Source organism: Myodes glareolus, chromosome 22 (assembly GCF_982192425.1).
Source record: "Myodes glareolus chromosome 22, mMyoGla1.1, whole genome shotgun sequence".
Lineage (NCBI taxonomy): Eukaryota > Metazoa > Chordata > Mammalia > Rodentia > Cricetidae > Myodes > Myodes glareolus.
Window position 1 is genome coordinate 34,409,830 of NC_142047.1, and position 27,356 is coordinate 34,437,185.

The following is a 27,356-nucleotide window of genomic DNA, read 5'->3' on the forward strand; positions in this document are numbered from 1 at the left end:
AACAGGGGCCTCATTCTAGGCAATGGCTAACCTGCTGAACTAGGTCCCAGTGCTACCCTGTTATTCTGGAAAACACAAATGCAGGAGTTCTTCATTTTATTTATGAAGGACATGTTTTGGCTTCAAATACACATTTTTATCTGCATAAAGCTCAGTTACCTGAGAAGTTTAAAAATCTAGGAAATAGCCCCACCTACTACTTATTCATATGTCAAGGATCCAGGGAGAAAAATGGAAAGGACTGTCTCAAGAAAAGCCGGGTGGTGGTGGCGCACGCCTTTAATCCCAGCACTCGGGAGGCAGAGGCAGGTGGATCTCTGTGAGTTCGAGGCCAGCCTGGTCTACAAGAGCTAGTTCCAGGACAGGCTCCAAAGCTACAGAGAAACCCTGTCTCGAAAAACCAAAAAAAAAAACACCCCCCCCCCAAAAAAAGAAGAAAAGCCCTGCCATCATCAAACCCTGGCCTTCCACAGATCAGGCTGCTGAAAAGCAATGTATTTTACCCTGCCCCTACAAGCTACCCCTGACTGCCTCCAGGAGAACTCAAGCTAATCATTTGTCTCATTGATAGCTGTCTTCAGAATCACTTTTTCTTTCTTTTCTTTAAGACTTCTGGAAGGGGCTGATGAGATGGCTCAGTGGTTAAGAGCCCTGGTCACTCTCACAAAGGACCTGAGTTCAACTGTCTTATAACTCTGATTCCAGAGGATCCAAAAGTGCCCTCTTCTGGCCTTTGTTGGCATTGGTCTTTCGTGTGGTACAACGATAAACATGTAGGCAGAACATCTAAACACATTCAAACAAACACAAAAATACTTCTGAAGGTGATTTGGATGTGGCAGAACATTTTAAATACACACTTAGAATCTACAAGAAGCCTAAGTCATGTGGTTCTAAGTCTTTTTTGGGAGAGAGGGGAGAGAGAGGGCCTCTCTATGTAGACCAGGCTGGCCTCCAATTCCTAGAGACTCACATGCCTCAACCTCCCGAGCGAGTGCCAAGATCAAAGATGTGCGCCACAATGCTTGGCGTTTACTGAAAACCTTTAACTCAGAGTCTCAGATTCTTTTGAGACAGGGTCTCACTCTGTAGCCCTGGCTGACTTTGAACTCAAGAGATCTGCTAACTTCTGCCTTCTGAGTGTTGGGATTAAAGGTATGTGCCACCACATACCTCTGTGTCTCTCAGCTACAGGCTGATCCCAGAAGTGAGGAATGAGAGGACCAATGCACCCTAGTTTTCTAAGCTGTCATTTTTCTCTAGCTGCAATCTGGTAGAAGAATATCAGTTACCAAGCATAGTGGCACATGTCTATAAGACCAGCCAGCACTTGAAAATGAAGGCAGGAGGATGAGATCAGCTATTAAAATTCATTCTTGGGGCTGGAGAGATAGCAGTGTTCTGTCTGCATGTATGCCTACAGGCCAGAAGAGGGCACCAGATCTCATTACAGATGGTTGTGGGCCACCATGTGGTTGCTGGGAATTGAACTCAGGACCTCTGGAAGAGCAATCAATGCTCTTAACTGCTGAGCCATCTCTCCAGCCCCCGAAGCCCTTGGTTTTTAAAGAACATCTCTTCTCTCTTCTGTTTGCTTATTTGCCTGTCTACGGATATTGTTTATTTTCAGTAGAGTCAAAATGTTGCCTATATATGTAGTATGTATTTTCAGTTGTGGTATCAGCACAAACAGCCTTGAGGCTCTATTACTAAGTTTCTGGCTAGAGAAAAAGGGGATAACAATGTGAGGATTTCAGCTTGCTTGTATTTCTACACCCACACATGTACACCTGGCCAAACATCAGCTTTTTCTAAACTTATTTCCTAATAAACAGGCAACACTAAATATTACTAAATATATTATTAATATTTCTGAAATCCCATGATTCTATCAATCAATCTCTGTCTCTGAGATCGGGTCTTGAAGACTTCAGATGAATGCCATGCTAGTTGATGGCTTGACTCTATCTATCTTCATGAGAAAGCCTTGGCTAGAACTATCCAGCTAAGGCCATGAACCCTAGAACCTGTATGAAGTCAATGTCTGTTATTTTAAGTCAGTAGTAAATCGTGGAAATATTTGAGGTCTAGAGGTAGATAACTAGCATTCCTTATGACCAGTCATTTCTGGAGATTATCCTACAGATGGAGAAATATCCCCTTACTTTCTAAACTCTCACTGTCCAAATATAAGAATTGATATAAACTAATTTTTTTCTTTTTATTTCTTTTACGTGTATGAGTGTTCTGCCTGCATATATCTATGCATTTGCATACCCATGGAACCAGATTCCGGAAGGGAAGTTACAGATCATTATAAGCTGCCATGTGGATGCTGAAAATCAAGCCCAGGTCTTTTAGAAGAGCAGCAAGAGCTCTTACCTGCTGAGCCATCTCTCTAGCCCTCCAAATCTTTAAAGAAACAATTCTACCTGGTGGATGGGGCTAATGGAGCAGACAAGTGAGCTTCCGCCCAAGCCCCTTCTGCTTTCCATCTCTCCTGTCTCAAAACATTCCATGCTGGGCAGTAGATTCTGACAAAGTCTTCAAGCAAAGGTTTTAAAAAAAAATTGTGTATATGAAGGTCAGAGGACAATTTTGTGGAGTTGGTTATCTCCTACATTTATGAGGCTCTGAAGATTAAACTCAGGTCATCAGGTTTGGGCACCAAACACTTAACCTACAGTCATTTCATGGGCCCTGGCCCAGAAAGAATATTTATTTACTTTATTAATTTATTTGAGACAAAGTTTCTTTGTGTAACCCTGCCTGTCCTGGAACTCAAAATTCCACCTGCCTCTGCTAGGATTAAAAGTGTGTGCCATTACATTCTGTTCCCAGAAATAATCTTTTTTTGTTTGTTTGTTTGTTTGTTTTGTTTTGTTTTTCGAGACAGGTTTCTCTGTGTAAAAGCCCTAACTGTCCTGGAACTAGCTCTTGTAGACTATGCTGGTCTCTTACTCACAGAGATCTACCTGCCTCTGCTTCCCAAGTGCTGGGATTAAAGGCATACACCATCACAGCCTGGCCATTTTGTTTCTTTGTATCTTTGTATCTTTCATTTTGGAGACAGGGTTTCTCAGTAGTTATGGAACCAGCCCTGAGACTCACTCTGTAGACCAGGCTGCCTCAAACTCACAGAGATTGAGCACCTGACAAGTGCTCTACCATAGAGTTATATCATCAACCCTATATTTTGTATATTTTAAATTTCTCTACTTTGGGGACATAAACTAGAGACTGTTGCCCGTGGGAACACTATTAATAGTCTACAAAAAGAGTGGAGAAACTATGATCTCTGGGTCAAATCCATCCTTCAACTTATTCTAAAGTTTTACTAAAACATAGTCATGTCCATTTACTCTCTTGCTTGCTATTACAGCAGAGTCAAAGCATGTTGCTAAGTATTAACAATACACAAAGTTCACTGACCCAGACACCCATGTAGGTGGTGCACGGAGGCTAGGAAAGGGTGCTGGATTCCTTGGAACAAGAGTTATAGGCACTTGTACAACACAGTTTTTTTTTAAAATATTTATTTATTTATTATGTATACAATATTCTGTCTGTGTGTATGTCTGCAGGCCAGAAGAGGGCACCAGACCTCATTACAGGTGGTTGTGAGCCACCATGTGGTTGCCGGGAATTGAACTCAGGACCTTTGGAAGAGCAGGCAATGCTCTTAACCTCTGAGCCATCTCTCCAGCCCCTACAACACAGTTTTTATGTAGGTACTGGTATCTGAACTCTGGTCTTTATGATGCATAGAAAACACTCTTAGCCACTAAGATAGCTTTCCGGTTTCTTGACCCTAGTCCTAAATCATAATGAGCACCCCACGCTGTTTAGAGAGGGGGGGGTACCAGGAACCTCCTTTTAGCTGTATTGTGATGATGAAACCACAAAAGCTAATTCTGTTGCTGGGGTGATGATTAGAGACCAGCGGCTAGACTGTAGAAAGGAGGGAGGGAGGAGAAACAAGACAAACAGAAGAGCTGCAATGTGGGTGTTCCGGAACTGAGTGATACATAACCTATAGATGGATCTATAGACAGGCATGGTGGCCTTTAATCCATCCCGGAGCAGCAGATGCAGGAGGTTCTCTGTGAGTTCAAGGCCACCCTGATCTACTGGTGAGACACCGCACACATACACACGTCGGAGAGAGGGAGAAAAAGAGTGAGAGATTATGTAGGTGGGTACGGATATAAATAGTCTAGATATATGTCATAAGGGAAGCATTCTAAGTCTGAGTGGGGGTGAGTAAAACCCCTGTTCTGTCTTCCACCTACCTGTTCTGCCAGCCAGGCAATATGCTTGACTTCCTTGCTGCCTCCCGCTGTACTGGTTGCACCAAGCATGGCATTGAGTTCAGCCAATACCTGTGGGAGGAGAGCCATTATGTTGGTGTGGATAGCTACGAACCAGGAGTGTGCTGTGGCCGTATCTTTGCAGCGTAGGATCAAGGTGTTCCTGCTATCAGGAGAATGTAGCTCTATCAATCTGTATGAAGAGAGAAAAGAGAAAAATGAGCTGAGTTCCAAGCCATCACACTACCAGAGTTAACTTGCTAACTGCAAATCTAGTATAGGAATGTGATTTTCAAGTAGAGATACTTTAATTTCTGAGAGTCCAATACCAGAGAAAACACAATGGATGGACAATAATTGGGACTAACAGCTGGATTTGTTGATGTACTGTGCCCATGGGATGGCCAACAGTGGGACACTTCACTTTTCCTTAATTTCTATGTCAAAGAAACAGAAGTCTGTTGGACATTGCAGGCAGGAACACCAACATCAACACCCACACATGGGCACAAATAGGTATATTTAGTATCTAAAAGTCAGGGTTCTATGTACACCATGCACTCTAGGCTGGCATCACAATTGCTATGTGGTTGAGGATGACCCTGAACTCCTGCTCCTCTGGCCTTCACTTTTCAAGTGCTGGAATCACAGGTGAATTTCACCACACAAAGCTAAAAGAATTTTATATTTAATTTTTTTTAATATTTTGAAAATAATTAGGAGCTGAAGAGATGCTCAGTGGTTAAGAGCACTTGCTGTTTGAGTAGTGGACCCAGGTTTGACTCTCAGCACCCAAATTAGGTGGTTCAAATAATAATAATATAAACTGACTATAACTTCAGCTCCAGGAGAGCCAATTTCTTTGGCCTCTGTGGATACCTATACTTATGTGGACAGATACGCACAAAAACACATACATAACCACAAAGAAAAAAGAAAAACCCAGGGTGGTGTACACCTTTAATTCCAGCACACGGGAGGTAGAGGCAGGTGGATCTCTGTGAGTTTGAGGCCAGCCTGGTCTACAGAGTTCCAGAACAGCCAGAGCTGTTACACAGAGAAACTCTGTCTCAAAAAGCACATTTAAATTTTTTTAGTTAGATAATACTGGTATAAAGTATAAAAGCCTAACAATAAACTAAAATTCTTTTATTTGAAATAAAGGGATATTAGCAGGATATTATTTTTCTTTGTGAATATTATTCTTTATAAAAATTGGAATTTTATTAATTTATTTGAGACCGAATCTCACTATATAGTCTTGACTGGTCTAGAACTCGCTGTATAGACTCAGCTGGTCGCAGCAGACTCACAGATATCCCCCTGCTTCTGCCTCCCAAGTGCTGGGACTAAAGACATGTACTACTGCTGCTGCTGCTGCTGCTACTACACTTGGCTAAAGTTACCTTTAGATCAGCAATTCCAAGGCTGCCTCCAGGCTTCTACCAGTCATGCATTAGGCATCCTTGCCCTACTCTTCTAGTTCTACAGTGAGATGGGGTCAAATTAAGGTCATTAGGTTTATGCAGCGAGTTGATAGGTCTCACTATATAACACTGGTTGGCCTCAAATTCATGATAATCCTCCTAAATGCTAGGATGACAGGTCTTGACCACTATGTAGCTCCAAATACTTTAAGTTGTTATTTTATATTGCAAATGTTTATTCTCAAATTCTAATGAGTCTATACTTTTTTCTAATATTTACTTTATTTGTGTTTATGGTGTGTGTAAGTACCCACAGACGCCAGAAGAGGTCATCAGATGAGCTGGAATTGGAGTCATAGGTGTGGGCTGGGAACTGAACTTGGGACCTCTGGGAGAAAAGCAATCATTCTCAAACACTGAGACACCTCCCTGGCCCCCAGTCAATCCTTCCTTAGATACATTATTAATTGAGTCCCTACTAAATGACAGGTATTGTCACTGCAGAAACACAGATCAATGGAAAAAAAAATCCAGTCTCTATTCTAATTGAGCCTAAGTCTAACAGGGAAGGCAGAAAATGAACAGTTGATAAATCACAATTAATTATAGGTCACAAAAGACGTTATAGAGGACAGTTAGTCCTGGCTATAATGAAGACTGTGCTTTAAAAGATAGAGACAGGCAGATCTCTGTGAGTTTCAGGCCAGCCTGGTCTACAAAGCAAGTTCCAGGACAGCCAAGGTTACAGAGAAACCCTGTCTTGAAATATCACAAAAAAACAAAAACAAAAACCAGATACTTCTGCGGTAGTAAAGGCAAAGTAGGACTGCAGGGGAGTGCTTTACACTTTGGGCACACTTACCAAACTGGCTCTGTGTGGTGAGCTCATTATAAACCTGGTACCTCCCTAAGGAAGCTTGCCTGCCTTCCTGCCTGCCTTCCTTTCTTCTTTCCTTCCTTCCTTCCTTTCTCTCTTTCTTTTTTTGCGACAGGGTTTTTCTGTGTAGCCCTGGCTGTTCATGTACTCAATCTATAGATGGACTGCTGTGGGATAATGCTCTTGTACACCGTAAATATTTGTCACTCATATTGGTTTAACAAAACACTGATTGGCCAGTAGCCAGGCAGAAAGTATAGGCAGGGTGACCAGACTAGGAGAATTCTGGAAAGAGGAAAGAGATGTAGTCACCAATGCAGAGTAAGCAAGATGAGAATGCCTTACTGAGTAAAGGTACCAAGCTACATGGCTAAACACAGACAAGAATTATGGGTTAAGTTAAAAAAAAAGGGCTAATTAATAAGAAGCTAATAGCTCAAACAGTTTATATCTAATATAAGCCTCTGTGTGTTTCTCTGAGACTAAATGGCTGTGACACAAACTTCTGTCTACAGTAGACCAGTCTAGCCTCAAACTCAGAGATCCATCTGCCTCTGCTTCCCAAATGCTGGGATTAAAGGGTTGTACCACTACTGCAAGTCCTAAGGAGGCTTTTTAAAAAGCTAATTCTAGGGGCTGGAGAAATGGCTCAGCGGTTAAGAGCATTGACTGCTCTTCCAGAGGATCCAGGTTCAATTCCCAGCACCCACATGGCAGCTCACAACTGTCTGAAAATCCAGTTCCAGGGCATCTGACACCTTCATACCTATGCACATAAAATAAAGATAAATAAGTCATAAATTTTTTTTTAAAAAAAGCTAATTCTAGAGCTGGTGAGATAGCTTAGCATGTAATGATATTTGTTGCCAAGCCCAATGGTCTGACTTTGATCTGAAGAACCCATCTGGTACAAAGAAAGAACAGACTCCTGCAAGTTGTTCTCTGACTTCTATAATACACTGCGGCATGCACAAACTCACATAATTAACCAAACATTTAAAGAATAATCCTATGAGCTCAGAGAGCTCATTACAACAAAATATGGGAAGCTGGCAAACAACCATAGGTCTTAGCAGGAAGTCAGGGTTCTGAGCAAGTCATAGGGAGCAAGCCTGTAGGCAGCATTCCTCTATGGCATCTGCTCCAGTTTCTGCCTTGAATTGCCCTGACTCACCTCAGTGATGGAGTATCACCTGAGGATTCTAAGATGACATAAAGTCTTTCCTCCCCAAATTGCTTTTGGTCATAGTTTTTCATCACAGTAATAGAAACCCTAACTAAAATGAGATGGAAGGGCCAAATCCCAGCCACTCTACTCCATAATCACTAACTGGGTAGTGAATTGGTAGCAAGGCTATTTCTGAAAGTGAGACTAAAGCATGCACTACAAAGAGGCAGGAGGACTGTGAGGTCCACACCAGCCTGGCCTACTTAGTGAGTTATATCTCCAAAGATAAAAACAGGAACTAGGAATGTGCCTCAGTTGAGTTTTTGACCCTAAAGTTCAATTCCCACCACTGCAAAGACAAAACCAAAAAGGCCAAATAAACAAAATCCACCTCCAAACAAAAATGCACCTGGCTGAGCACCGTGGCTCCTGTGCTCAGGCAGCTAAGGCAAAATTTCAAGAAACCTGAGGTCAGCCTGGGCCATATAGTAATTTTAGAGTGGCCTAGGATATACCATGAAACTGTCTCAAACGAACAAACAGAATTCTCCATACTAAGTGGCCAATGACTTTCATGACTTCATCCTAGCAAAAGAGTCAAAGTCATTCTCATCCCCACCAAACTGGCTGGGAGAAGCAATTCGTAGTTCAAACTGAATGTCTTTAGGCTGGCCATCTTCTAGAAGGGCTTATTTATTTCCACTCTGTTGCTCTGTCACTGAGGCCAGCATTAACATTCTTTAAACATACTAAAATGGCTGGCAAGAACCAGACAAGAAATTTCCTTCACTCCTCCTACTGACCTAGTTAGCACTAAAGAAAGAAATCAGTTTAAATTCTTTAGGCAAAACCCAATTCTTTTCTGGAAAAAAACCCAAAAAACCTTTACACTGTATAAAACAGTCCTAAAAACAGTCTTTCAGATAGGTCATGGCATCCACTGGACACTGAGTATCCTATTAAGACTTCTAAAAATCTTGGTATTAGATCCTAATTATAAATGACTGGAAGAATGAAAATAAACCTGTTATAGAATAAAGCTAAACCTGACTAATTGGGAGTGAGCAGCAGGACAACAGGGCTCAAACGATGAAAAGGTCAGGAAGTTGATTTTCCAGTGGGATCACCAGTGTTTATGGAAAGAGAAATCTTGCAGCTTCTTGGAAAGGGGTTGGGGAAAAGCTAATCAACAAAAAACTCCCAACCAGAACTGAGTCTAGGATCAGAAGAGTCTGTCTTGGAGCAGTCCTCAAAACCAACAAAGGCAACATAATAATGCTCGAAATGAGCTATTTAAAAGGGAAAATTAAAATGAAAACCCTGCTAATAGCAGAAACGGAGGCAATCTGCCAGTAACTGAGCCCATAGGAGATAGGAGGCAGCTACAAGGTTAAAGGTTTTGGACTGCAGTCAAACCACTGAGGGTTTCCTGGGAAATTTAATTCCAGTTTGATCAGACAAGTCAAATCAATATTTAGGTAGACAGAAGCATGGAATTGTAAGTTCGGCTTATATTACTTTATCTGCTTGGTTATGTCTTTGACATAACTTATGAGTTAAATTTAGTAATAATCATGTAATTTTTATCACAAATCTCAAGTATACCTTTTACTAAAAAACAGTCAGAATGAAGATGGGAAAGTGTGAGCCAATGCAAAAGACAGATTTAAAACCGCCACATTCCTACAGGACACCGCTGCTTGCTAAGGAATAGGCTCATGTTCTCTCACTGGACTTCATCATTAATTAATTAGTTTTCAAGTTTCATAACACAACACTATTGTCAGAAGCATCTAGCAAGGCAGTAGAAGCTCAGGTGGACAAAGGCAGTAACCTTCATTTACCCACCAGCTTTAATACAGAACCTAATCAAAGCAGTAAAATAATGACAATAGAAACAAGCCGTTTCCCTTTTGGTTTTAGTGAAACCTTCACATAAAAATGAAGGACGGGGCTGCAGAGATGGGTCAGAGGTTAAGAGCACTTGCTGCTCGTCCAGAAGTCATGAGTTCAATTCCCAGCTCACAACCATTTGTAATGAGATCTGGTGCCCTCTTCTGGTGTGCAGGCATACATGCAGGCAGAACATTGTATACATACATACATACATACATACATACATACATACACACATAAATAAATATTAAAAAAAAATGAAAGGTGAACCGCAATGAGATTTTACCACATACCCTTCAGAATAGTTACTACTGACAATGCTGGGAAGAACATGGAGCAAAGGAAACTCTCACACTGTTGACTCTTATAGGTATTAGCATAAAATGGCATAGTCACTTTGGAAGAATGTCTGGAAATCTTTTTTTCTTTCTTAAATTTATTTTACTTACTTAATGTGTTGAGTGTTTTGCCTCCATATATGTATGTGTACCATGTGTGTGCCTGGTGTCTGTGGAGGTCAGAAGGAATCTGACCCCTTGGGACTGGAATGAATGGTCCACCAGAAGAGAAGTCTAACTGCTGAGCCAATTCTCTAACCTTGGAAGTTCCTTTTAAAATAAAACACACATCTATCATTTGCTTGTTTGGTTTGTTTGCTTTTTTGAGGAAAGGTCTTTAGCCTGGGTTGGCCTAGAACTCACAGAAAGCCACCTGCCTCTGCTTTTGAGTACCAGGATTACTGTTGAAATTAAAGGCATACATCACCATTCCCTGCCACATGTATTAATTCCACTCCACCAAGTTCTCACAAGTAAAATGAAAATGCATGACCAAAAAAAGATGTACATAATAGTCATGACAACTAACTCCAAACTGAAAATTGCTCAGGTAGCCACCATCAGGTGACCACATTATGATTTAAAGATTTCTTTATTTATTGTGTATACACACACTAGAAGAGGGCACCAGATCTCACTACAGATGGCTGTGAGCTGCCATGTGGGTGCTGGGGATTGAACTCAGGACCTCTGAAAGAGCAGCTAGTATGCTCTTAACCTGAGTCATCTCTCTAGCCCCTGGGGAATATGATTTTATGATGTGTTACTCTTGTTTAGCCTGTGGAAGATCTCTGTAAAGGTGCAAAAATGTGTTTGATCATATAAAATTCACCTGCGGTCAGGTGGCTGAGTCAGCAACTAGCAGACAGGAAGCGGCAGGGAGAAGCCGGGTAGAGAAGGAATTTTAAGGAGGGACAAGGAGAAGCATAAGGGCTTTTTGAAGCAAGAAAAGGAGAGAGGACACTAGGGGCCAGCCACACAACCAGTTATGGAGTAAGAGTGGAAGTAAGATATACAGAAGTAAGAAAAGGAAAAAGCCCAGAGGCAAAAGTAGATGGGATAATTTAAGAAAAGCTGGTCATAAATAAGCAAAGCGAAGGTTGGGCATTCATAACTAAGAATAAGCCTCCATATGTGATTTATTTGGGAACTGGGTGGTGGGTCCCCCCCAAAAGTCAAAAGAGTAAAGGAGTAAAACATCACACAACAGTTAAGAGCACGGCTTGCTTTCCCAGAGGATTTGAATTTGGTTCCTGCACCCACATGGTGGTTTACAATCACTTGCAACTCCAGGCCCAGAGGATTCTCCAGTCCAGTTCTAGGCCAGTAGAGGATACATTGACCTCTTCAGGCCCCTGTGGGGTAGCAGGCATATGGGGTACAGGCTTACATATAGGTAAAACACACATAAAACAATTTTTAAAAACACACAAATAAATAAATTGACATGCGTTTTGACAGGGCTTAGATAAATTTAAGAACTAAAGAGCTCCAAGTGATTTTACTGGTATTATCTCCTTTATCTTAGTGTGTGTGTGTGTGTGTGTGTGTGTGTGTGTGTGTGTGTGTGATGTATACAAACATGTGTGCATGCTGTGTATGTGTATGTAGGCCAGGTCAGTGATGGTTGTCTTCCTCTAGTACTCTTTGGAGTTCACTGGCTGGCTAGGCTGGCTGGTCAGCAAACCCCCTAGGATCTTCCTGTCTCTAAGCATTGGGATTCCTGATGCATGCCAAATCTGCCCTTTTACACGTGTGCTGGGATCTGCACTTAGGTCTTCATGCTTGCACAACAAAAACTTTACCCACAGAGCCATCTTCCCGGCTTTCCTGATGTGGCTCTAAAAGACACAAACAGGCTGTATTTTCATTTTATAGACAGAAAACATGACAGAAAAATTATGTAAACATTTTAGCTAAGGGAAACTGACAGCACCCACACACTTTTAAGAAATTACTGTGCCAATTTTATAACCATTTTCTTATTTAACCCTCATAATTGTTATCCTGTTCAAGAGGAAACTGAGATTTATAAGACAAATAGTTTGGTCAAAGTGCCAGAGCCCATTTGCTTAGCTCTGTTTTCTAGGTCTTAAAACCTAGTGTGCTTAGGTGATAATTTTGCATTTTTTTTTTTCTGCCAAGACACAAAGGACAGATGCCCCACAACCTGGAAATAAGCAAAGCTGCGTGCAATCCCCGCCAGCTACTTGTCATTCTCCTGCCTGCTTTTCTCGAGAACACTGCAATGCAAGTCAAGCTTTGCCCTCATAGAATAACCTTCAGTCTCTTTTCATTTGCATCTTACAAAAAGATGGACATTTTCAAATGTGGTATTTCAAGTAGGAACAAATCCCTTTTCAGCAGTAAGACTGAGAATTTTTATCCTAGCCTCAGCCACCTGAGCCTTGTACAGCATGTCATGGCCAAGTATGAGGATCATCTGACTGGAATGAAGGGTGTGGCACATGCCCCCCACCCCAAATACTATGCAGTTTTGACTTTTGCGAAGCTGAAAGTACTGGGTTTCATCATCGCATTCTTGTATGTGCTATCCTCATACTTTGTTCTCAGTCATTCCGTCCTCCAGCTGGCTCCCTTTCTGCTTCCCTTTTACATGTAATCCATTACCATCTCATATCTCCCGTAAGATCACTTTCTTCCTCTCATAATCCCTGTCCTAGATTCCTCATCTGCAAATATACATACAGATAGCCTGCTACAATTTTAGCAGTTTCACATTCCTCTTTACACTTGGTTCTGAGGATTTCTTTCAAACCTGACAGTTAACAAATGTTTCCAGCATTTGGGGCTAGAGAGAGAGAGATGGCTCAGTGGTTAACAGCACTTCTTGCTTTTGCAAAAGACCCAGGCTCATGGCAGGTGGTGGTGTGTATGCCTTTAGTCCCAGCACTTGGGAGGCAGAGGCAGGCAGATCCTGAGTTCGAGGCCAGCGTAGTCCACAGAATGAGTTTCCAGGACTTAAAAAAAAAAAAAGACCCAAGCTCGATTCCCATCACTCACATGATGGCTTATAAATGGCTTAAAATGTCTGCAACTCCAGTTTCAGGGAGATATGATGCCCTCTTCTGATTTCTAAGGGCAATAAGTATTTATATGGCGCACAGACATACATGCACGCAAAACACTCACACATATAAAATAAATCTTTAAAAATGTTTGCAGTGGGCTGGAGAGATGGCTCAGTCGTTAAAGGGTAGGCTCACAACCAAAAATATGAGTTCGGTTCCCAGCACCCACGGCTGTCTCTCCAGTCACCAAAAAAAAAAAAAAAAAAAAAAAGTTTGCTTTGCAGCATATGACTGAACCAAGAGTTTTAAAGAAAGTCAAGGTGACTGACTGGGTTCTAACAGATGTCTTGGTAAATGATAAAGGTAGCATAACCCTTTGCTTATATAATAATCACCTTCATCCTTCATCCTTCCTTCTTTCCCTATACCCACAACCCCTGTTCTACAGAAATTTTATGCTTTTGCTCTTTTCTCCAGTTTCTAGCTGCAACAGTAATGCCATGGGCATCTATTCTAGAAGTGATTTATAATGAATGGGCTTAGCATTTCTGCCCTCCTTGGCCTGAGGTTGTGTGTGTGTGCATGTGTGTGTGTTTGCGCGCGTGAGAGAGAGATGAATTAAGGCTTTTTGTCCCTTTGTGATTTTTTAAAAAATGTATTTATTTTTATTTTATGTGAATTAGTGGTTTGCCATGGGTGTCAATTTAACTGGAAATTTAATTACAGACAGTTATGAGCTGACATGTGGGTGCTGGGAATTGAACCCATGCCCTCTAGAAAAGCAGTCAGTACACTTAAACACTGAGTCATCTCTCCAGTTCTACTTTGTGATTTTTATGAAACTGGTTTATTCAATTTTTTTATAACCTAAACTAATTTGGAACTTACTATGTAGCCCAAGAAGGCCTTAAATTTACAGTGATCTTTCTTCCTCAGCTTCCCAAGAGCTGGGATTCTACATGAGAGCTACCACAACTGTCTCAGTTATGACACTTTACGCTACAATTTTTTGGGATGAAGATAGGGCTCAAGATTAAGAGCACCTGATGTTCTTGCAAAGGACCTGAGTTCAGTTCTCTGTAGCATGCTGGACACCTTACTACTGCCTATAACTCCAGTTTTGACCTCTGCAGGCACCCACACAAATAGTATACATTTATATAAACACACACATACACAGGAATTAAAAAAATAATAGACTTTCAAATAAGCTACAATCTTGAGATACTACCTAAAACACTTCAAGAAGCTTATTTATTTGTTTGTTTGTTTCTATTTGGTTTTTTGAGACAGGGTTTCTCTGTACCTTTGCAGCCTGTCCTGGAACTCGCTCTGTAGACCAGACTGGTCTTTGTGGTAGCTCATAGAGATCCACCTGCCTCTGCCTCCAGAGTGCTGGGATTAAAGGTGTGCGCAACCACTGCCTGGCAGAGTCAAGTTGTCAGGTGATGCCTCAGATCTACCTGTCATATGGTCTCTGAACTACAATACTCACAATTAAGAAATTTTCTTATAGGTGGGTAGTGGTGGCACACACCTTTAATCTCAAGACTCGGGAGGCAGAGGCTGGCAAATCTCTGTGAGTTTAAGGCCAGCCTGGTCTACAGAGCAAGTTCCAGGACAGCTGAGGTTTTTCCAGAGAAACCTTGCGTTGGAAAATCAAAAATAAATAAATAAATAATACCCTTATAAAAAGACATGGGAGTCTGGTGGGTTTGAGACCATCCAGGGTTTCAAAAATAAAGACAGACCTCTGATCTCAGAATCATTTTTCTTCTCGATAATTTACTCGACAGGAGGCACTGATACTGTAGCATGTCCTTGAGTCTGTGATGACAGTCACTGCTCACCTGTTCTCCAGATCTGGCATGCTTAGGTTTCTGGCAGCAAAGCACATTTTGAGAGGGATGACCTTCCTGTCCTTGGTGCTGTTCTGATTCTTTGGAGAACCAGAGTCTTCACTGCCACTGAAGTTTGGTGACTGGGGAGTGGCACCTTCCCAGGGCAGATCTGATACTAAAGATGGCTTCTTGATATACGGTGTTACTTCTCGGATGAATTTGACTATGAAAAAAACAAAAGCAGAGGAGGTTAGCATTTTTGTTTCTGATGTAATGAAAACCGGACTATTCACATACAGGCAACATCTGCAGCGAAGTGAAAAGCAAACTTCAAATGCTATTGATATCCTTGAGCTTAACTCCACATCCCCTGAACTCACTCAGGGGACTCACCCATGAGAAACCTAACAATCTTCATCTCTTTTGTAGATGAGAACCTTTCAAATATCGGAAAAATATATCTCTTTCTTCCCTATGCAAAGGAAAGTATTAAAGCTCAGTTGACGGGGCTGGAGGAATGGCTCAGCAGTTCTTTCAGAGAATCTGGGTTCAGTTCCCAACACCCACATGGCAGCTCACAACTGTCTGTAACTCCAAGATCTGACACCTCGCACAGACATGCATTCAGGGAAAAACACCAATGCACATAAAATAAAAATAAACAAATTTTGAGGAAAAAATAGCTCAACTGATACAAGGGCAAATAAGGGCTGCATCCTGCCCTAAAGGAATGCTTAATCTTAATGGGGTATAGGAAGTTATATAAACATTATTACTGTGTTTAAAAGAAATGTGTTAAAGTACATAAAAGCACAAAGTCAACTAAACTGAAACCCCCTGCCTTTTCAAAATAGTCTACTCCCACTAAATTCTCTTTCGAATACATAACATAGGTTGAGTATCCCATATCTGATATGCTAGCCACTAGAAGCCTTACAAATTTTGAAGTATTCATATATACACAGAGATAAAAATATTCGTATATATACGAGAGGATGAACAAGAAATTCATTTTCATATAAACAGTACACATATGCTTGAAGGCGACTTAGGCAAGAGTATCTGGACGGCTATCTTAGGTCAGGTATGAAATTTTTCACTTGTGTCACAGTTGTGCTCGAAAAGCTTCAGGTTTTAGGTTTTGAATGAGGTATAATTGATACACATTCACATAAAACAAAACTCAGGAGTACTAGGTTTTATAATAATGATAGATCTCCATCAATAAAGGTAACTATTGTGTGATCATGGAGAGGTGCTACATGTGTTAAGCACAATGTAAGAACAGACACACTATCCACCAATTTACACAATGATAGTATATTAGGCTTACTGTTTACTACTTGTATTTTGTTTAATAATGTGGACAGCACTCAGCTGGTCATTATCTTCCATTCAATAATGTTTTTTTTATGAATACCCAACACTTCTACAACACAATGGAGATACCTTTGTTGTAGAATATTATTTTAAAGCGTGTTACTTTTAAAGTTAGTTATCCTGGAACTAGCTCTTGTAGACCAGGCTGGCCTCGGACTCACTGAGATAGGCCTGCCTCTGCCTCCCAAGTGCTGGGATTAAGGACTGTGCCACCACCATGTGGCGAGGTGTGTTATTTTTATTTATGCTGTGGAACATTTGTTTAATGATGCAAAGATGTGTTTGATTAAATAAAATTCATCTGCAGTCAGGAGGTTGCATTAGCAACTAGCTGACAGGAAGTGGTGGGGAGGAGCTAGGTGGAGAAGGGCTTTTAAGGAGGGGTGAGGAGAACTGGGGAGCCTTCTGGAGAGATACAAGAAAGAGAGGAGGTGAGGTACTTGCTATGCAGTCTCTCTGAGGAGCAAAATTCCATCTCAACCTTTGACTCTTGAGTTCTTTAGAGGAACAGAGATTTACATAAGTTCCCTTAGTGGCTCTGAAAGAGTCGGTGCCTGATGGAACAGAATTCTCTCAGACTTGGGCTCTTGCAGCCTAAACGCTGCTGATGGCGGTGGACTTGCAGTTGCTGATTAGGACAGCTGTGGCCTTGCCTGGTTCAGTTCTTACTGCTTCAAAGCTCTCTGGTTTTACCTGCTGCTTCTAAGGTCCTCATCTAAAAACAAGACTGATTCTAAACAAGTGTAAGCTCCGGGCACACGGTGAATATTCGATAAACAGCAGGTGCCTTTCTTTGCCTTCCTGACTTAGAAACCCAGAGAAATTTTTAAAAATTAACCCTAATCAGTAGAAGAGATAAAGTCATTGTCATATGTTATTAATCTAAGCATTTGGGATACAGAGACAGGTGTGTCTCTGAGTTCAGGGCCAGTTGGGTCTATCTAGAGAGTTCAAGGACAGCCAAAGCTACAAAGTGAGACCCCGTCTTAAACAAATGAAACAAGCAAAAAACACCACACCAGTATCTGCTGAAACCAAGCATACTAAGAAATATAATTCTAATGCTGCCATTTAGATATAGTAAGACACTTGTATATGTGTATGTATTTTTCCTGCATGTTTTTAGAAATGCATTTCTGGGTGGAGAGAGTAAATGCTTGCTGCCCTGGGTCACCAAGGAGATTTCTCATCCTGAAAGAATGAGCAGGAGAGTAGCCAGTATATCCCTTGTGCAGCTGACTCAGGCATTTCAATACACACTTGAGCTCTGTGCTTTTAGGAGAGGATTAGATCACGAGAACTTGGCAGAAATTCCTAAGGGTTTCAATCAATGCCAATGGCAGAGCCATGCTTTTGAACACTTACAGCACCATGCCAGTTACTGGGCTACCAACTGGGGGAAACAAAGCCATTCTAAATGAGTACCCTTGAAAAGTACAATGATTAGAAGTGTCCTTAATGATCTACTCAGGATTACCATCTCTAATATGATTACTACAAACATGCTAAAACAAAAGCAAAGCAGACACACACCCAACCTAAGGGCCACTGTATTGAAAGAGCAGCCCGCATGGTAGACTGCTTTTCTAGCATGCACACAGCAATGGTTTGACATTCTGCACCTTACAAAACAAGCATGGTAATTTATGCCTGTAAACCCAGCACTCAAGTAGTGCAAAGAGGAAGATTAAAAACTCATGGGCGATGCCGGGCGGTGGTAGCGCACGCCTTTAATCCCAGCACTTGGGAGGCAGAGGCAGGTGGATCTCTGTGAGTTCGAGGCCAGTCTGGTCTACAAGAGCTAGTTCCAGGACAGGCTCCAAAGCCACAGAGAAACCCTGACTCAAAAAAACCAATAAATAAAATAAAATAAAATAAAAATTTAATCCCAGCACTCAGGAGGCAGAGGCAGGCAGATCTCTGAGATTGAAGTCAGCCTGATCTACAGAGCGAGTCTCACGACAGCCAGACCTACACAGAAAATTCCTTTATGGGTACTGCTCTAAGTGCTCAGACGTTAGAGCTAATGTTCTATCTTACCTGCGCTGATTACTTATTAATCAAGGGGAAGTCTCTAGGTTGTCCTAGAGTTCTTGTCTAGGCCTTGAGGCTTTAGGTTTTATCCAAAAAAACACGAGAAGAAAACCAAATTGAAAGCGCTCCCATCCATCCTGAAAAGTATCAGTCTAACACCGTCTCCTTTTTCTGGTCTTTTGAGGTAGGGTTTCTCTGTGTAGTCCTGGCTGTTCTGGGACTGGTTCTGTAGAGCAGGTTGGCCACTAATTCATATAGATTCGCCTGCTTTTGTCTCCCTAGTGCTGGAATTAAAGGCATGTGTCAATACCACTTGCCCCTTCTCCTTTTCAAATGACAAAAAAACCATGGCTGTTATGAGATGGTTCAGCTGGTAAAGGCGCTTGCCACCAAGCCTGAGGACCTCATTCTCAGGGACTCCACAGAATGGAAGGAGAGAAAGGACTCCAGCAAGTTGTCTTCTGATCTCTGCACACACACAAAGTAAATAATTGTAATTAATAAACATTATCTGTCCTGTACATGTGTCTATAAATCTATTGCAAAGGATTTTTATCAAAATATTAGTGATTGTATATATGTTGATTTTAAATATATAATTCTCTACATTATAAATGTAATGCCTGTGTTATGTATTTTTAAAAATAAGGTCACTAACTTGACTAAGTAGTAAGTTAAGACTGTCTCTAAAACAGAAGGAGAGGGAAAAGGAGGAGGAAGGAAAAGAGAAAAGAATGTTTATATAGCTTTTTAAGTTATTTATTTTTTAAAATGATTTATTTTTGTGTACATTGGTGTTCTGCTTGCACTTATGTCTGTGTGAGAGTGTCAGATTCCCTGGAACTGGAATTACAGACGGTTGTGAGCTATCATGTGGGCGCTAGGAATTGAACCCAGGTCCTCTAGAAGAGCAGCCAATGCTCTTAACCACTGGGTCATCTCTCCAGTCCCTGTAAAATGTTTATTTTTATTTATTGATGTGTGCCTACTTGTCTGTATGTGTACCCCTTGCATTCAATACCCACAGAGGCCAAAAGAGGGCCTCAGATCCCCTAGAACTGGAGTTATATGTGGCTGTGAGCCAACAAAGTGGATGTTGAGAACCAAAATCAGGTTCTCTGCAAAAGCAGCCAGTAGTGCTCTTAACCACTAAGTCATGGCTCCAGTCTCCTTTCTTCCACCAAAGATAATCAAATAAAAATGCTGAAAGGAAAAAAAAACCCAATTCTACTTTATCTTCTAAACTTTCTAGTATTATATTTTCCAAACTTTCTGGCATTATATTTTCCACATCAATTCTTAAGTATTATTCAAGAATCACCATATCATATTCCATTGAATGTTCATCATAATTTACTAGGCTATTCCCTAATTATTGGGTATTTAGCCTTAATGTGTAAAAGGAGCGGCGGGCTGCGTCCCGCCACCTGGCTCCCAGCTAACTTTATCCGAAATAATGACACAGAAACTGTATTCTTTTAAACACTGCCTGGCCCATTAGTCTGTAGCCTCTTAATGGCTAACTCTCACATCTTGACTAACCCATTTCTAATAATCTGTATGCCACCACGAGGTCGTGGCTTACCACATGAGTCGAGGCAGCATCCGTCTTGGGAAGAAGAATCATGGCGTCTGCCTCACTTCCCTTCTTCCCAGCATTCTGTTCTGTCTACTCTGCCTATCTAAGCTGTTGTCCTATCAAGGGCCAAGACAATCTCTTTAATAACCAATGAAAGTAACACAATAGACAGATGATCCTTCTCCATCATTAATGAGCTGCAATGAACATTTTTCGGGAGAAATTAATTACTGGGTCAAAGAAATATTCAAGATTCCTGAATAAACATGGATAAATTGTTTCCCCCAAAGCCAGATTTTGCTATTTTATACGTTGAGCATGTCCAAAGTGGTATGTATGGTTAATCGTGATTGTCAACTTAATTGGATCTGGAATAAGGTAAAAGACAGACATGCTTCTGGGTGGGTATGTGAGGGTATTTTCTTGGAAGGATTGGCAGAGAGATCTTTCCTATGCCCAGATATGAGAGGAAAGCTGTTTGATTCCTGCTACTCCTTGGGGGGGAGAGTTTAGTGAGAAAAAGAGACTGTCTTGAGAAGCAGGATGTGCACTTACCCATACAAGACAGGATCTCAACACTTTTTGGAATGGGATGTGTCTTTGGCTCAGTGGTAGAATGCTTGCCTAGCGAACCCAAGGATCTAATCATGGAAGAGGGTGGGTGGGGGAAGCAAATGCAGTCTATGAGGTCCTAGAATTTTCCATTCAGCTTTTTTTAAAAGTTTATTTATTATGAATACATTGTTCTACCTACATGTATGCCTGAATACCAGAAGAGGATATCAGATCTCATCACAGATGGTTGTGAGCCACCATGTGGTTGCTGGGAATTGAACTCAGGACATCTGGAAGAGCAATCAGTGCTCTTAACTCCTGAGCCACCTCTCCAGCCCTCCATTCAGTTTATTATACACACTTCCTTTCTAATGCAACCAAAGCCCTGTGCACATCAACTGAGGCATCAGAACTACTCTCACCCTCCACAGTCTTTATGGCTGGTCTTAAACTCACAGAGATCCGCCTGCCTCTGCCTCCCGAGTGCTGCGATTAAAGGCGTGTGCCAGACAGGCCACAGCTATTCTCTAAAGATCTCGAATTACTACTAGGAAAACAAAGAATTTAGGTTTTCTTTTAAATCTGTGGGCTATGGTGGAATAAGTCAAAATAAACCAGAAGTAAGAAAGAGAGGAAATTTGCCCCTAGGAATTAAATTAAATTAAAATTCAGTCATGGTAGCAAACACCAGCATCACCAGGGTGGCAGAGGTAGGTAGATGCCTCTGAATTCCAACCCAGCCTGGTCCACATAGTGAGTTGCAGGCTGACCAGAACTACATAGTGAGACTTTGTCTCAAAACCAAACAGGGGCTGGGTAGTGGTGGTGCATGCACTTGGGAAGTAGAGACAGGCACATCTGTTTTGAGTTCGAGGCCACTCTGGTCTACAGAGTGAGTTCCAGGAAAGTCAAGGCTGCACAAAGAAACCCTGATTGGGGAAAGGGGAAACAAAGAAAGGAAAAACAAAACAAGGCCTTTTTTTTAGGAGTTTATACAAACTGACCAAAAAAGGTTTTACTGTCCTCGGCTCAATTCTACATGGCTATTACATTAGCACAGAAACACCGGCTTTCACACCTTCACATATATAAACACACAAACCCCAACTATACTAAAATAATTGGGGCTTTTTACGGTATAATTTCTTCTCGGCAGGCTTTTACCTACTAGTCTAATAGGGTTAAGTAGCTGTGGGCTACTCATAAAATAAATAATTCTTAAATAGTTTTTTAACTTTTTTTTCTCTGTAAAAGTTCCCTCAAACTGTAACAGAATACATGAGTGTATTTTAAACATCCTAGGTCGGCATTTTTAGGTGTTTTTGTGAGAAGACAGCCACCGTAAATCCGCCTTTGGAAAGGCCACACAGTAAGTGTGATTATTTAAGACTCTTACAGCAATAAAGAAACAGGAAATCGCTTTCCTTTGATACTGATCCACACTCACTCATTGCCTTCCTCCTCTCTCTAGTTAAATCATCTTATTCCGAGGATTGAAGGTGAGGAGGGCAGAAGAGATCTGCTGTTCTCCTCAGCATGGCAGATTTTCCTGGACTCTTCTCTGGAGTTCTGCTTTTTTTTTTTGGACAGGACCCAGACTTCCCTTGAACTTGCAGTAATCTTCCTGTCTCTGCGGGTTAAGTGCAGGGATCACAAGTACAGGCCACCACACCCACCTCAATTTATACTTATTTTCTATGGCCTTCCTGATTTTTTTTGGTAGTTAAGTATGCTTTTCCTGCTTCTTTCTCTACAAAGAAGTACTGCTTCATATGAAGCAATGTATTGTTTCTTTTTTCTTTTACCTTTTTGGGTGACATATATATAGCTCATGTTGGTCTTGAATTTACCATCCTCCTGCCTCAACCTTCTGAGTACCGGACATTATAGGTCTGTGCTACTACACTTAGTGAAATGTTCTGACCATTTAAAAAATTTTTTTTTACAAGGCCATGCTGACCTCAAAATTGAGATCTTCTTGGCTTTGATTCCAAAGTGCTGGAATTACAGATATGTTAGAAATCACCACAGTTATCCTGCAGAGTTTTCCCCTCTTTGAGAAAAGAAGAAGCAAAAACTTTTACTGAAATAATACCGCCTCTCACAATGAACTAAATACAGCACCACATTGCTGACGACAGAGCCCAGGAAACCCTGCGTATTAGCAAGCACACTACAGCAGATGGCTTGTTTGCTTGGTTTGGTTTTCAAGACAAGTTTCTTTGTACAGCTCTGGCTGTCCTGGAACTCACTCTGCTGACCAGGCTGCCCTCAAACTCACAGAGATCCACCTGCCTCTGCCTTCTGAGTGTTGGGATTAAATGCATGTACCACCACCACCTGGCTTAAATACTTTCTTTAAAAAAAACTACAATGGAGCTGGAGAGATGGCTCAGAGGTAAAGATCACTGGCTGCTCTTCCAGAGGTCCTGAGTTCAATTCCCAGCAACCACATGGTGGCTCACAACCATCTGTAATGAGATCTTGTGTCCTCTTCTGTACTGCAGGATACATGCAGGAAGAACCCTGTATACATAATAAAAAAAATTTTTTTAAAAAATACAATGTGTAGTGCTGTGTGTCAAACACCTTTAATCCCAGCACTCGGGAAGCAGAGGCAAGTGGATCTCTGTGAGTTCGAGGGCAGCCTGGTCTACAGAGCGAGTTCCAGGACAGCCAGGGTTACACAGAGAAACCCTGTCTCAGGGAAAAAAAAATACAATGTATTCTTTAATTTTTATTTTATGTGTGCTTATTTGTCAAGATGTATGTCTGTGCCACAGTCACATGCCTGGTGCCTACAGAGATCAGAAGAGGGCATCATGTCCTCTGAAACTGGACTTATATTGTTGTGAGCCATCTAGTGGTGCTAGGAACTGCACCCAGGTCCTCGGGAAGAACAGCCACTGTTCTTAACCACCGAGTCATCTCTGTAGATCTCTGTAGTCCCCTTCTTCTTCTTTTTTTTGTTTAAGATTTTATTTTATAGGCTAGGTTGGCCTCAAATTTGCATTGACCCTCCTGCCTCAGATTTTTAAAAGCCACTTGTAACGGTCTTCCTTCTCCCACCTCCCTAAGAGATGAGGGGTCACACTACAGCCCAAACCGGACCTTTCAGTACCTCTCATGGCCTTCAGTTTCTAAGTGCTGAGACTGCAGGTGTGAACTGCTGGACCAGGCATAACAAGATGAACTTCCAAAGGACAGCAGTGTAGTGGATGGCTATTTAATACTCCATAACCCAGGGCCTTGCATATGCTAGTTCCATCACTAAACTATACCCCAAGCCCAGAATCTAAGATTTGAACTGAGACACAGATGCGGATTCTAGTCCCGCTACTTATAAACTTCATATACACAAACCACCCCCACCTCCATCTCTACCCCCACCTCCATCTCTACCACCATCACACCTTCATGCTCTACCAAATGTGCTATATTATCCCCATCATCTAATTTAATTCCACTTTAATAAACTAAATTTTTTTTCGTTTTTTGAGACAGGGTTTCTGTTGAAAGCCCTGGCTTTCCTGGAGCTCGCTCTGTAGACCAGGCTCCCCTCTGACTCACAGAGATCTGCCTACCTCTGCCTTCCAAGTGCTGGGATTAAAGGTGTGTACCACTACTGCCTGGATTCTTTTTCTTATTTTCTCATAATCCCACTGAGAACATACAAAAATGTAATGCTAACCCTAAAACCAACTAAGGAACTTACCCCATACATACACTTAACATATATGAGCTGTCTAGAAGATAGCAGGCACTGAACATAAATGGTCTGTAGAATGACATCATTATGTAAACTAATGACATCTGGAGATGGGACTCCAGAAAGCTCCCAAAAAATAGCAAGCTAATTGTGCTTTGTCTTCCCCTTCACAAAAGACCAATTTTTAACAGCATACAGTTTTTTAATTTATAATTCCTGGATCATCGTAGATCACCACCCTGGTACTTGTCATGTCCGTGTTTTGTTTTGTCATCTATTCTGCTTGCCTGATGACACACCCACAAGAATAAAACACCGCAAGATTAGACCAGATATGACAGTCCACGCCTATCACCTCAGGAAGTAGAGGCAGGAGGATGAGGTGTTTAAGGCTAGCCTGGGCTGTGAGGTCCTGACTCACAGAAACTTCACTAAAAAAAAATAAACAAAAGGAAAGCTATGTCCCACCTCCAAAAAAGCAATCCCCCAAAAAACTTTAGGCCAGCAGATAAAATAGAAATTGGGATGTAAAACATAGTAAATGCTATAGAAATATAAAATTAAAATGTTACATATAACTGAATGTAACACTAGCAAAACAATGGAAAAATACTTAGGAAAATACTACACAAAATGTTCTCCATTAAACAAAAAAGCTCTAGCCAGTAAAGTACAAGGAAATTCATCTCTTTCTTTGCTGCTAAGTGGATGTATCTTGGACTAGCTGGATAGACCGGATGGTTTGTTTTAGATCAGCACACTGAGTGATACACTGGACGGAAACATGGTATTAACCCACACAATAGCTGCCTTCACGGGGTCAGCAAGCACTCCATCCTGAACATCTAGTGAGAGCCACCACTGGGAATAAGAACTTCATCCAAGTTTCCATATCTGCAATCACTTTGTAACTTTTAAATTGCACAAAGAACTGCTATTTGTAACTGCCAGGCTTTTATTGTCATTAGAGATTTTCTGAACAATTTGGTGGAAGTTCAGGAAGAGGAGATCTTAAAGACAAAGGTGTGCTTGACTGTATTCTCTCCTCCTTATACAACATAATGGAGGACTGTGGCTGCAGCACACTGAGACCAACACTGAATGTTGAGCTATAGTGTAATATTTATATATCAATAACAATGGATAACAATGTTTTACAAGTTTCCTTGGCTAAATTATAATGAAAACAAAGAATAGAAAAATTTCATCATTAAAATCATTAGTAGAATGGTAGGGACTATAACCAATAAAATAAAAACCATGAGTTCATGCTGATATAAACAAATAACCAAGAAAATACAGGAAAGAATGAGCTCTTTCTTACAGAAGAATACTAAATAAAAAACCAGAGGGGGTTGAGGGGATATAGCTCAGTTGCTAAAAGACTGCCAAGTACATGTGAAACGCAGATCCAACTCCAGTACACACCTGTAACGTCAGAACTCAGGAAGAGGAAACAGGAGGTTTAGAATTTCAAGATCATCCTTGACTACTGGTGAATTTAAGGCCAGACTGGGATGCAGGAGACTACCCAAAATAATTACAATGATAATAAGAGAAAAAGAAACAAAAACAACCATGTATCTTTCTTGCAGAAGAAAATATATTTGTTAAACTGGACGGTGGTGGCGCACACCTTTAATCCCAGCACTCAGGAAGCGGAGGCAGGTGGATCTCTGTGAGTTCGAGGCCAACCTGGTCTACAAGAGCTAGTTCCAGGACAGGCTCCAAAGCTACAGAGAAACCCTGTCTCGAAAAACCAAAAAAAAGAAAAAATATTTGATATATTTGTTAACATAAAACTACCAAGAAGCTTAAATAAATGATGGGGTTTCTTAGAATTATGTACGGTTGGTATAATTTTGTTTTTTGTCTTTTTTGAAACAAGGTTTCTCTTTGTAGCCCTGGCTGTCCTAAACTCAGATTTCCATCTGCCTCATGAAGCACCACCACATCCAGCTGATTGGTACAAACCATTAAATATTAGAAAAAAAGATATAACCAAATGAGAGGGCTCTTTCTAATATACCTGGAACACACACATCACTGCCTCAGAGATCTGAGATCCTCCCAACTCTGACCCAGTTCTATTACTGACTCACTACCCAACCATAAACAAATTACTTAATCTCTAGGCTTGTATTATAATCATACGTGTAATGACTGTTATATTGCTATTACATGCTATTAAGAGTCTCAGCTAAATATAAATCACATACTACAGTATCATTACTCATTCAACCTTTGGGGAGACCTTATAATTCCAGGAGTATATAAGAATACTCTTCGGTGTGACATCTGTACAAAATCAGACACTAAGCAAACACATCCTTACACTCTAGCTCCTCCATAATGGCCCTTCCAGGTACTAATCTAATTATCATTAAGTCAGTTAATCCTTCACACTATCAACCAACTATAGTTCTGTTCAGAACCCAAGGATAAATAATAAAAAGTTTCTCATTCTTATCTGAGGTCTCCTCTCAACCCCTGCCTTCAACATCCACAGGGTTTCTTTAAGTAGCCTTGGCTGTCCTGGAACTTGCTTTGTAGACCAGGCTGGTCTTGAACTCACAGAGACCCATCTGTCTGTGTCTCTGAGTTCTGGGGTTAAAGGAGTGTGTCACCATAGTCCAGCCTTATCTGAGGTTTTATAGATACTAAAAACTTGAATTCATTGAAGATACCTGACTCTCTAATCCTCAGCTATTTCTGCTAAAATTAATCACATACTTCTACAATCTTTGCTGCAAGCTCACTGTTAGTCAATAAGAGATATTCCACAGCTGAAACACGCTGCATTTAAGAAAGCCATCGCTCCTTCCCTTCCTTCCTTTGTTTAGAGAGACAGCATCTTATCCTATAACCCAGCCTGGTCTCTCACTATATATAAAAGAAAGCTGACCTTGAACTTGAGGTGATTCGCCTGCCTCCATCTCCCAATGACGTATTATAGGTATGAGTCACCACATTCAGTTGGGAAATCTCTTGATACAGAGAACAGATTCCACCAGAACCCTCTCTCTCATTCTACTTTGAACTTCTGTCTCAAGGCAGCTTTAGATGTGTCAGACTCTACAACTATAACACAAACAAACTCACTACAAATAACAAACATGACATCATGAGGTGTTGCTTCAGTCCTTTAAGAACCAACTTCAGACCTCTTAAAACATTCTTTGACACTTACGCCTTTCTTGGTTGTGTCTT

General features: G+C 41.1%; 1 protein-coding gene across 1 annotated transcript in view; it reads right to left on the reverse strand.

The window, feature by feature from the left end:
• Sntb2 (syntrophin beta 2) overlaps window positions 1-27,356 on the reverse strand; it is a 79,194-nt gene that overhangs the window by 20,734 nt on the left and 31,104 nt on the right. Inside the window, exons 2-3 of the mRNA XM_085681632.2 lie at window positions 14,899-15,112; window positions 4,293-4,503 (exon numbers count right to left, since the gene is read on the reverse strand). Of these exons, the coding sequence (XP_085537758.1) occupies window positions 4,293-4,503; window positions 14,899-15,112 (425 nt within the window). The remainder of the gene's footprint in view (window positions 1-4,292; window positions 4,504-14,898; window positions 15,113-27,356) is intronic.